General features: G+C 46.5%; 1 protein-coding gene across 2 annotated transcripts; it reads right to left on the bottom strand.

Moving 5' to 3' along the window:
• Positions 1-4,440: 4,440 nt before the first annotated feature.
• On the bottom strand, positions 4,441-10,542 carry LOC123149024 (glutamate receptor 3.5). Of its 2 annotated transcripts, none has more exons than XR_006474314.1 (6): positions 9,748-10,542; positions 6,372-7,717; positions 6,017-6,294; positions 5,763-5,794; positions 5,256-5,657; positions 4,441-5,161 (listed from the first exon to the last, which is right to left on the bottom strand). XR_006474314.1 is itself a non-coding variant. In XM_044568551.1 (6 exons), the coding sequence occupies exons 1-6, from the start codon at positions 10,004-10,006 to the stop codon at positions 4,679-4,681; spliced, it is 2,805 nt and encodes a 934-aa protein (XP_044424486.1). In that variant the 5' UTR covers positions 10,007-10,527; the 3' UTR covers positions 4,441-4,678. The 2 variants fall into 2 exon arrangements, 1 of the variants encoding a protein (XP_044424486.1); XM_044568551.1 differs by having other exon boundaries at positions 5,256-5,662; positions 9,748-10,527.
• Between the last annotated feature and the right edge of the window lie 1,437 nt (positions 10,543-11,979).

Here is an 11,979-nt window from a genome sequence, read left to right as displayed (position 1 = left end):
ACGGCGATGACACAGAGGAACTCTCAATGAAAGCACCAATGTCGGTGTCAAAACCGGCGGATCTCGGGTAGGGGGTCCCGAACTGTGCGTCTAGGCCGGATGGTAACAGGAGGCAGGGGACACGAAGTTTACCCAGGTTCGGGCCCTCTCGATGGAGGTAAAACCCTACGTCCTGCTTGATTAATATTGATGATATGGGTAGTACAAGAGTAGATCTACCACGAGATCGAGGAGGCTAAACCCTAGAAGCTAGCCTATGGTATGATTATTGTTGATGTGTACGTTGTCCTACGGACTAAAACCCTCCGGTTTATATAGACACCGGATAGGGTTAGGGTTACATAGAGTCGGTTACAATGGTAGGAGATCTACATACCCTCTTTGTAAAAGCTTGTAACTCATTTGTACGCGTTACTCGTAGTTAATTCATACCTCAAGCATAAGACCCCAAAGACAACAAAAATGGACGGGGCTCTGGGATTTGTAGTAGTTTAAGGCCACTCTCGCGGGCAGCTCGGGAGAGGAAAATCTAGCCACCGCCGGGAGACCACCCACCACACCTGCTCCCCTCGCCGTTGCCAGTGTGCGCAGCCGGGCAAAGCTTGTGCAGCGGTGGCGGCGGCAGGGCCGTTGTTCCCTTCTTCTCGGGCTCGAGTGGCGCGGGCGGCTCAATCTGGCGGGGATGGAAGCTTGGCACAGCGAGGTGCACTGAGGAGCGTGAGTGGGGCGAGCTCGCGAGGTTCTGGCGCCATGGCGGGCACGGGGCTGCGTGGATCTGGCGCTGTCGCTGGTGGACGAGGCGGAGAGGAGTTGTGGTGCCACGCGGGCCCTTGAGCGGGCGGGCGGGCGCAAGGAGACGGTGTGGGGCTGCGGCGATCTGGCGCAGTCGCCAGTGCTTGAGGCGGAGCGGAGGTGCGGTGCTACCAGTGTCTTGAGTGGCCGGGCGGGCGCAGGTCACTCGCTGCCGCGGCGAGCGCCCTTGGCGGTGGTGTGGCGGGCACTTGTAGATCCGGCTAGCTGGTGGCCAGGGATGCAGCGGACAGCCGCGAATGCGACGAGCATGTTGGGGCTGGCGTTGGTGAGGCGAGGCGCGAGGCTGCGAATGGCCGACCAGATCTGGGCCCGTCCAGGCCGGAGGCTACGCGCGGGGTTGCAGTGCATAATGGAGGAGGTCCGAGGCTGCGCAGCGGGCGAGCGCGGGCAGTGCTGGAGCAGAGAGGCTCCGACCGCGGTTGGATGCGGGGTGTAGGACCCGATATGGTTTCTGCAGGCCCGTCGTCGGCGAGGCTTGGTGGTGGCCCGGCACAGCAGTGGCGTGCTTGTTATGTGTGGGGTGCGCGGTTCAGTGGAGGCACGGGTCGACCTCGACCCGCTGCGTGGGAGTGGCTGCCCCGGGTGAAAGCTTGGCCGGTGTTGGTCAGCCGACGGGGACGGCGCATGTGGGTGTCGCTATCCTCCTTGGAGGCATCGTCGGGAATCACACAGTCAGATCTCCCGGATCAAGTCTTTCGGGTGAAAACCCAGATCCTGCTACAGGGTCGGGCGGTGGCGTCGTCTTCAACGTTGTTCCCCTCTTTAGGGCACCGTCTTGAAGACTTTGATCCCTTTGGTGCTTCCAACAACTGGACGTGCACGGCGGTTCTGTGGCAACGATGACGACGGTGAGCAATGTCGGAGGCGTGGCCTTCGTCGTGGTAGTTGACTCTTCTTCTTTGGCGTGTCCGTGGGTGTTCCTTGATTGCCTGTTGCTGTGAAGTCGAAGCCACGGTGGGGGGCCGGTGGTATACGATGACGCGTAACAGATTGGCTCATTCGGTGATCCTCCGTGACGCCACCCCTGCCTAGCTTCCTTAGTAGTTCGCCGTCGGAGTCGGAGCTGCTGCCTAGTATGGATTGGTTTGGAGTGTTGAGCCGCAGCTATCAGGGTTGTAGTTTTTTTTCTTTCCCTTTTCTCTTTCTTTGATCTTCGGATCTGGTCCTAGGACCTTCACCATCTTGTTGTTTTCCGCTGCTTCCTGCTATTATCAATGAAATGCCAGCGATGCTGGATCTTTCAAAAAAAAAAAACTCGTCAGCACTAGCACATCGGCACATGGCACATGACCCATATCCTTCGGATCATAACTTAGGGGTCAAGTCCTATATGGAGTCATCGTGGTATCAGTTACCAATCAAGCAATAAAAGAAAATCTGATGAATCAAGCAATATAAATCAAATTGCGCCTCGTATTTCAAGACAGGGAGAGTACTTTTTTCAGTATGTCGACCTCCCTCATTCATGCATCTTCTTTAACCTATGTTCTACTTCCAAATCTGCTATGCAGTGCCATTTTGGCCTTCTTCATAGCAATAACTATCGAGTTTGATCAAGTCCTTGTGATCCCAAAAAGAAACAGAGCATTTTCCACCTCAGCATTGATCCCAGAATCAGTATAGTATAGCACTAGCGATCTGTTAACCTGGGAGTAGGAGACATTTGGTTTTAGTAGACTGTTTTGTACAGGACCAAAAATGTAAGGAGCTGAGGATCATTATGGGTCTTGCGCCCACGCAAGACTGTCCAGATCCAGATAAACAGCACAACAGCTCAGTTCCGGGTTCAGGATGATACCATCTCAGCTGCATTTACACCTGTTTGGTACGATTCAGAAACCGAAACACAAATTGTATGATTTGGTCATATCTTATCGTGCTAGTTGGACAATTCAGTATTGTCTATATTTTTTTTTCTACTAGGACATAGGCCCGTGCATTGCAACGGGAGATCAAAACCCTGGTTCATATCCTCTATTTGAACATGGCATCCCACCCGTATTGTTACATATCCTCATTCACGTCCTCTTTCCTTATGTACACTTTCTGTTCATAAGAGGAAAGAGTGAAAATATCACATAATCAGTTTTAGTGTTATCCTAGTTTCTAACATTACGTCAAAAGGTGTATATAATTCTATTACCCTTATTTTTTTACATTTTTTTCACAAATTCGGATCATCCTTCTATGTATATAATTCTAATGTACATAAACCGAATATAATCTCAATTGATCACAAAATTTCTAACATTTTTTGTTAGCTGCATATTAATTTTTGATGAAAATCAATGCTATCAATGAAATAAAGTTTTGTGATCAATTGAGTCCGCAAACTTAGGTGTCTTCATAATGAAAAGCTAGGAGTCCGCAATATTTTCATTTGATCGAGGTTTCGTTTTATCCATTTGCTTCATACGACCATAATTTCCTTTAATTACAAGAGATGGCATGGTCCTCCCTTCCAGCCTCCATTTCACGCGAGTTAACTGATATTCACCCCAACTTTTTTACTGTGTCCTTTTCTGTCTTCTTTCTTATATTGCGAAATTCCTTTGCTTTCAAGGTTAAATAGGACCCACACTTCAGCCTCTGTTCGTTATTCTTGATGTCTTTTTTATTCTGTGTCAACTTGTGGGCTATATAAACTGATAAAAGATCATGTAAAAAAGCGAGGTGAGACTATTTAAATGCATAATGAGCGGTGTAGTTAACATACACAGGAGCAAGCTTAGCTGGTCCTAGCCTGAAGGAGGCAAATACCAGGTCGTGGGCTCGATCCTTAGTGCAAGTGGCAATTTTTTGCGAATCTTTTTCTAAGCACAAGAGCAGGCCCATGGCCCAGTACGTTTGTGACATACACCAAGAAAAGGCCCAGAGCAGCGTTGGCGTGCATAGACCCCAAAAAACAGCGTTAATGGTAACGAATATGAATCTGTTTTGTAGCAAAAAATAGTACCACCTCGAATATAGTAAAAAAATATATATAATCACCTAAGCAGGACGAAACCAAGAATATCACCTTGCTTTAATAGTAGGTAGCATAGCATATAGTAAGTATAGATATAGATTAAATGCATGGCAGAGTTTATTTTTCTATCGTACTAGAGTTGAAAAAAAGAAGCCATCTATAGACTCACTTCGGAAACAGTGATGAAAAGTACATTTTAGATCACACGGTGTGGAGAAGTTCTTTGCGTGGCTTGCCATCCAGGACCGAATTTGGACCACTGATCGTCTAGCACGTCGGGGATGGCCGAATTGCCATCTTTGCCCCCTCTCCAAACGGGAGCCGGAGTCTGGACTACACCTCTTCGTCAAGCGACAACCTTGACAGTTCGACATGGCACCTTCATGACTCCATTATGGATTGGTGGGTCAGCCAATCGAGTTTGTGCACTCCCAACAGGAAAGCCATGTCATTTTCCGCAACAAGAGCATGCCACCCCCAATTCTGCTAAGCAACATCAAGAGTGAAGCCTTCACCTGGGTCACCGGGGCTAAGAAGCTGGGTACTATAATACTGGGAGAGTAACACCACTTTGTATTTGTTCGGCTCGTGTAAACACTCTATTCTTTCTTAATTAATATATGAGGTAAATCTTTTGCCTCGTTCCGAAAAAAAGTACATTTTAGAATCATAAGGCATGTCGGTCAAGAAAATAATTCTCGGAATATTAATAGTTGGGACAATGTTGCTGCATATATACCGCATATCCGAGACGGAATTCAAATGACCGCAAAAAAAAAGATTTATGAATCCTACAAGTGTCAAGTATACCGCTGTTATCTACTTCAGTATATGCTACGTATCTTGGCTGTGTAAGAAGAACCTGGGGCTGTGTCACCTGAAATGAAAGATCCTCTTCTATGCTGAAGAGACCGAGTGCGCAGATCCGGTGGCCCGAGTATCTTTTTCGCTCAATCTCCGTTTCATCACCTTCTTGATCTCCTCCTCCTTCGTGTCCGCAAACTGTATCAGTTCCTTGAAGCTGCCAAGGCGCGTCGGCTTTGGCTTCTCTGGCCGTATTTGAGCAATGGTAGCAGCGGTGACGGCAGCAGCAGAGTCGCTTGGCTCACTGGGAGGTTCGGAGCTGGAGTACCTGCTATACTGCCAGCAGATCCTTGCGAAGTAAACCATGAGAGCAAAGACGCATATCAGAGCACACAGCAGGAAAAGGCCCCAGAAGCTTCCCAGGCCAAGCCTGACTGCTCCCAACCCACTGTCATCATCGCCGCAGGTCGGATCTGTGAGCCACTCGTCGTGAATTCTCTGGAGCTGGCCACTCTCTGAAAGTTGAAGGATGGCGGTTGATAGGTCTGCAGCAAGGGGGGAATCTCTCTGGAATGCCTGTAAAGAAGGGGAAAAAAAGAGCAGATATAATTCTCTCCTTTTCAAATGTGTAACTGTAAATACATAACGATTCATCGGATGCTGAACATACAAATCCCCATCCCTCCTTCGTGAACTCCTGACCGACTATTCTGAAGTTGCAGTGGGTTGAGAGGAAGATCTCAACGCATGGCATCTCGTCAACAACTGCAGCAACACCGCCGTCTTTCGGCCCACGATTAAGGGCATTGGCGTACTCCTCAACCGTGCTCAGTGGTACTAACCGGGATTCGGGAATATTCAGCTCGTCAATCAGGTAATTTCGGACAAATTTTCCAGCTGGGTATCCGATAGGTAAAGCGCTAGCAACCAAATTGTCAAGTCCAGTTATTCCAGTTGCTAGCTGCTGTACTGTGAGGATCGACGTCAAGCTAGCAGTGTAACTTGAATTGATGATCAGCACGACAAACAACCATATTATCAGCACGAAACGCCCAAGAGCACTTACGGTGTTCTCCCCTGTGGTGAGTTTTTTCAGTAAGACATTTTCGTCCAGATGGGAAAAGAATACAAAACAGGAGTTAAACATAATATCATGTGATGTATTTAGTGGACTTACTGTGTGCAAAGAACATCGTTGAGAAACTGAACCTGAAAGAGAAGCATGAACTGTCAGTTAACTTCTTATAGCTAACATTTAGAAAAATTACAAAGATACAAAAATCATAAAGTTACAAAACAATTGGTGAGAACAAAGGAAATAAAAGAAACAAAAATAATCACTTTGGCTCTCTTCATTATTTCTGAATTCTTATTCAAGCCAGATTGAAAACCTAAGATAGAACAGATCCTTGGAGTAGCAAAGGAACTTACCAAAATATTGTCAGGATTTGTCGTCGTGGAGAGCCTCGAAACTCCTCATTAGTCCGATGTTCAAGAATCCAAACAACCACTCCCACAAAAATGAAAAGAGTGCCTGTTACACACCACATCTCCAATGTGAAAGGTTTAAAGAAAGCCCAGGCATTTGAATTTGCTTTTCTCACTGGCGCTACTATCACAAGCCCTGCTTCGATATAAGGCTGTGTGAATTCTGCAATCTTCGTTCTATTTCTCACAATAGCAAAGTCACCTACAGCTGCATCAAGGGCCTAGAGAAAAAACAAAAAAAAATCAGATGATGAGAAGCAAAATGATCAAAGAAGCAGAGCAAAGCATGCAAACATACATTGGTGGCAATCCTACTAATAATGTCGTCATAGTTAGGATTCTTTGAACCATCCCCAATTGTTATGAACTGGCAAGGAACTGGGTACGGAAGAAGTTTAATTGCTGCGTTGAATATATCAACACTGTAACCCGTCACATTATCAGGGCCCTTGCCAACTGAAACCAACTCCCTAAAACTTGGTTTATTTGGAACACCAACTCTCAGAGGCTGGCCATTGTTAGGGAAAACCCACCCTCTCGGCTTAGTAGTTGTGTCGCCTGGCCACACCACACTATGCAACTGTTGGGCACTTGTTGACGTATTCGGTGGCTTCCGATACAAAATTTCGGGAGCAGAAACAGAAAGACCAGAGTAATTACTCCAATAGCCAATCAAACGGGACCCAGTACCACCAACATTAAGGATATCATAAGCTGGGCGCACCAAATTGCGGTCTGCATTAAACTGAACCAGACCTGTTAGCCCTGTCATGTTTGTGAGCAAAAGTTGCTGTAGCAACTGATCACCACCATCAAATATTTTAAGCTTTGATAGACGCAAACTGCTTCCATTTGAATTGTGCAACCTTGGATCTGCAGAGAAAGTAATTTGCTGCCCACTATTGAGATATTCATTGATAGCACGGGCAACAACCCAAACCGAGTCATAAGCATAAAAACCGTACGAATTCATGCCAGAAGCAATGCTCCTATTATTAGCTGCATTATTCCATTTAGCTACGAACTTCCTCTTGGCATCAGAATCAGGAGTGTGCTGGCGAAGAACAATTAATCCTTGTATATAACTCATGGCTTTAGGATCTCCAGGCCCTGAGGAGTCCAGGACAGCAGCTAACCAATCTGTTACTATCCAGACATAGCCAGTGCCCATCATCTGGAGTTTGTTCGCTATAGCAAATATTCTCATCCCTGCATCAGGATTGACATGCACAACAAACACCCTTGATTCCATCATGTTTGCTCTAAACAGTACATCATTGATCAAATCCGTGTCTGAGTTTGGAGGAATGGCTGCTTTATGTGAAATTCTTGCCCGCTTTGCTCCAAGTGCATCACCGAGGACTGACACCCCGCCTCGGCCATAATCATCATCCACAAATATAGCAGTCACCTCTTTCCACTGAAAGTAATCAATAATGCTAGCGACAGCATGCATTTGGAAGTAGTCACTTATGGTACTCCTTAAAAAGTAAGGATACTCTGATGCAGATAGGGTTGGATCAGTTGCTGCAAACGATAGAAGTGGAACATGTAGCTCATTAACAACATGTGAGATGACATGGCCTATTCCAGAGGATTGAGGGCCAATGACAGCAACCACGTTTTTCTCCATGAGCTGCAGTGCTGCAACAAAGTACCGTTTTATGAATCAGTTCATAGGCTATTGAAGCAATTAGCAACTGTCTTACATACACTAACTGGAGATTATAAGGCAAGGAATATTGCATTAGGAAAATAACTATAAATTATCTCGGGAACAAGAGATGGTATGTACGTATATTTATATGAATTAAATCTACTAAATAGGTGATACCAGTTCTAGGGCCTTAATAGGCTGGTCTATGGAAGTATCTGATAAAGTGTGTTACTAACAGCACAAATTATTTATCAATGGAAAAAAAGTATGTAGTGGCAGGATGTAGATTTTAAACTCTTCATCCAAAAACATACCTCAGATGGGGACATAAAAGAGGGGTGGCTATCCGTACTGAATGCATTTGGAAAATACTGTACACGCTAGGCCATGCAGGTCCATTGGTTTAATGACTAGTAATTGACGAACTAAAGCTAAATTTCTAAATCAGCTACTATAAGATCCTTCTAAATTTATGCTAGTACTTAACTATTGTTCAGAAAATTTTATTCCAAGTTTCCAACAATATGAGAAAATTAGTTATGGTACAAAACATATGGTGACAAATCTGTCACTCTGTTGCGGTGATGTCCACACATGCCACAAAGAGAATAAGGAATCTCGCATGATAAGAAAGTGAAGAATTGGATGCTCTTCAATACATGTTTCTTGCACCTTAAGGGATGCTGTAGTTAGTATCACAAGTTATGCCATTTTTTGATCCATGGTACCAGTATGCTTTTTGTCTGTTCCTCTTTTGTTGCCAAAATAATCAGGTTAGCACAATTCTCAAGAAAGGGCACGATCCTCATGGAAGTTTAGAGCAACAGTACTTTAAGCACAGTTGGTTTCTCCATTCCCAATCAAGCCATTATTGAATCATCTCATAGAACACGAGCTAGGCAATTATTGTATTAAACTAAGTAAAATATTCAAGGAATGGGCCACCCCTATAAAAAAGGAAATATGAGACATACTATCCAAGGAATCTTGACCTAATTCAGAGTTCAGACTAAGACATCAATGCACTGAGATATAGTGATATTACACTGCAGCTCAATTGTTTCGTTGCTAGTCAACAATTAATTACCCCAAATTTATGACACCTAATCTAAGAAGTGAATCTCAGACAGAAAGACAGCAGCAATTAACTAAACAAAGTATGATTGGAAGAATAACGAAGATTCTTATGTAAAAATAAATAAATAAATGAAGTAACAGGTTTCTTCATATATGCACCAGAAGGCCTGGATCAAAGAAACTAAGAAAAGCTACTCATCAACTCTGACGTGTAAGTTCTGTCATTTTGTAACAAGTGGCGACTACTTTGCTCTTTTTTTATGGGAGCAGATTGAGATGCAATAATTTACAAGGCCCAGGGCACTTTGAACAGATATGCTGGACAGATTGTGGTGCCCTCGTGGCCTCATCTTTGCCACTACTAATAGTAGCTCATGCTGAGATCTCAGTAAAGAAAAAGAAAAATGAAGCTGTTGTTAAACAATTGAGCACTTCTCAGATTAGTTATCTTGGGTCATGGCAAATCCCTTCTACGTGCGAATGAAAATACGGTTTTGTTATTTCTGGGCCGATTGAGAAATAATTATTTCTATGTTACCAGTAAGAACAATTTGACGCAAATACGAGAACCGTGCAAGCTATCGACGTCGACCCGGAAAGAACTGATTCTTACTCAATGGAGCTATCGCCGCTCGCAGTAGAAAAACTTTCTTTCTCATGTGCAACTACTAAAGCAGGAATTTTCTTTCTCCATCAACAACTTCACTTTGTAACCAGTTGGAGTAAAGCAGCACATGCTTCCCAATCAGATATGGCTAGTGGAAAAGTCGCCGAATCACTCGAATTAGCCAGGAATTGGGGTCGTGAAAGGTAAGTTGCAATCAAATCCGTTACTTATGGGGGAAAGAAACTCATCTGTTCAACGCTAGTGCTAAAAACAGAGTAATAATAGTCTAAGAGAAGAAAACAGGGTGATAAAAGAAGTGAAGGAATAACAAACCTTCGATGGTTCCAAGAAACCCGCTGCAGTTGGTGTCCTGGCTGATCAAATTCAGGGTGGTTCCGGCGAGCACGGTGCGGTCCGCGTTGACGTCGTCGACGGCGAGCTCGATGGCGAGCCGCGCCGCGCGGCCAATGGTGGATTCGTACGTGAAGAGCGCGCCCACGGACACCGCCCTCGGCCGCCGATTCGGCCGCTGCGCCGCCGCCGCCGCCACGCAGAGCGCCAGGCACAGGACCAGCAGCCTGCCGGCGCCCATTGCCCCCGTCCCCAAAGGCGCCACCCGGAAGCGCGCGCGGCGCTAGAGCGCGGCCCTGCCCGAGAAGCGGAGCCCCGGGGCGGCTCGCATCGGCCCGCGGCCGGAATGGGCGGGGGAACTCGCAGGAGGGCCGAGGAGCGGCAGAGTAGGAGGAGACGGTTGGATCAAGAACGGAACAGCTCAGAGAGTGGGGTGAGGTGACGCAGATGAAGACGATGGCTTTGAGGCGGGCGTGGCAGGGGGGAAGAAGAAGAAGAGGACGAGCTGGGGCAGAGCTCTCCCCGTCCCCGTCTCCGTCTCCTCCTCCGGCCTGGGCCTGGGGCTGGGAGGGAGAAAGAAAGAAAGCTTGACGGCGGCGTGGGAATCGTCGAGTAGCAGCGAGTCCACCAACGGGGCGACTGTGGCGTGTTGTGCGGTGCGTGCGCTGCCGCAGGCGCTGTTGCGTGTGTGCATCACATGGAGAAACGGAAAGGGAGAGGAGGGGAGGCGGAGACGCTCAGACAGCTACTGTTGGATGGCGACGGGGGCAGGGGAAGGAATTCATTCCTCTTTCCCGCGGGCACTCCGGGTGGTCGCCTCTCGCCGCTAGAGATGATATTTTTGGGGGTCATCGGGGCGGTTATCCACGAAAATCACCTGAGATCCATCCATCCGGTGGCCTCAAGACCCAGGAAGGGTCGTGTCATGGAGAAATTTGTTTTCTTGTAGTTGTCTTATGTGGTTGAATTTGTTAATTTTTCTTTCTGAGATATATACATGACGGCGGCGGCGCTTGCCATCACGCGGCGTAGGGAAGAGCGCCGTCGGGCATCGGGGTGGTCACAGGGCGCGACGTATTTGGCACCGGTGCTGCCAGGATCAAACGTGCTCCGGGGGAACACGGTGATCGTTATGGAGATTTGTAGGCCATGCAAGGGATGTCGCTCGTTGGCGGTAGTCTCGGCGGTGTTGTGCTGTGGAGTGGATGGCATGGTTGTCGAATCGTCACTCCGAGATGATAGAAGCGAAGTGAATCCAACATTCCTTTTTGCGGATTCGGTGTTTGGGCAAGCACACTAAAGCTGTAGATGATGGTGAGGTTCCATGTTGCGTGATCTATCTGTTGGAATCTGCTTTCTGCACCATCTGCTTGGGTCGAAACTGTTAATGAGTCTAAATCGGACTGGCAAAGCTCCGAATGGAGAATTCGCTCCGAGCTCGGTTTGTTTTGGTGGTGATAGCTCCCTTGTGTGTTCTTTTTTCATTGGAGGTATCATCGTGAACCTTTGATTTTTCTTCCATCACTAGGTCTTTGGGCTCTTTGTGTGAAAAATGCAAGACTCATTATTGTTATGTGTGGTATCCCTTTTTATCTAGCATTTTTCATCTGACGTGTCATGTGTTCATCTACACTCACACACATGTAATTGCCATGTCAACATATGACTTAGAAACATAGAGACAGAGAGAGGTAGAGGAGAAACACTAGTGAGGCATATGGGGTCGTGGGGAGTTTGACCTCACAAAAGTTAAAGTGGAGAAAAGCACTGACTGATTTAATGAAATGAGGACCAAGAGGGAAAGAAGAAGCAAGGCGGAGAGCCCTGTGAAGTTCGGGTTAGCGCTCATCAAAACCCATGCCACACATTTAGGAAAAACTCATGCCACAAACAAAGAGAACACCATTCCTATGGTTTGGAGATGGTCCAAAATAAATCCTGTGGATGGCCAACCAGGTCCAATGGCCCCAACTCAAGGCCCAATGATTGGTCATGCTCGGGCTCTAGTTTTAACCTAAAATAAGTCCGCACTAGCTAAAATAGGATTTTAACAAAAATATAGCTTTAATACTGTATTTTTATATCCAAAAAAGATTACAATAATATTATTTAATATGAGAAGTTCATTATTTAATTGGTTCCGGCTAGGCCTGGTCAGGCTCGGGTTCCCAATTTTAGGCTTTTCAAAACCCGGTCCAAAAAGGCCATGCCCAA

This window comes from Triticum aestivum, chromosome 7A (assembly GCF_018294505.1).
Source record: "Triticum aestivum cultivar Chinese Spring chromosome 7A, IWGSC CS RefSeq v2.1, whole genome shotgun sequence".
In the NCBI taxonomy this organism is placed as follows: domain Eukaryota; kingdom Viridiplantae; phylum Streptophyta; class Magnoliopsida; order Poales; family Poaceae; genus Triticum; species Triticum aestivum.
This window is presented reverse-complemented; position numbering and strand designations above follow the sequence as displayed.

What these genes read in the sequence shown, in the direction of transcription:
- LOC123149024 (XM_044568551.1), bottom strand. Translation starts at nt 10,006, where the DNA reads ATGGGCGCCGGCAGGCTGCTGGTCCTGTGCCTGGCGCTCTGCGTGGCG. An exon ending in GTTTCTTGGAACCATCGAAG is followed by an intron (nt 7,718 to 9,747) that starts GTTTGTTATTCC and finishes ACTTTGTTGCAG; the next exon opens with CACTGCAGCTCATGGAGAAA. An exon ending in CGAAGGAGGGATGGGGATTT is followed by an intron (nt 5,162 to 5,255) that starts GTATGTTCAGCA and finishes CCTTCTTTACAG; the next exon opens with GCATTCCAGAGAGATTCCCC.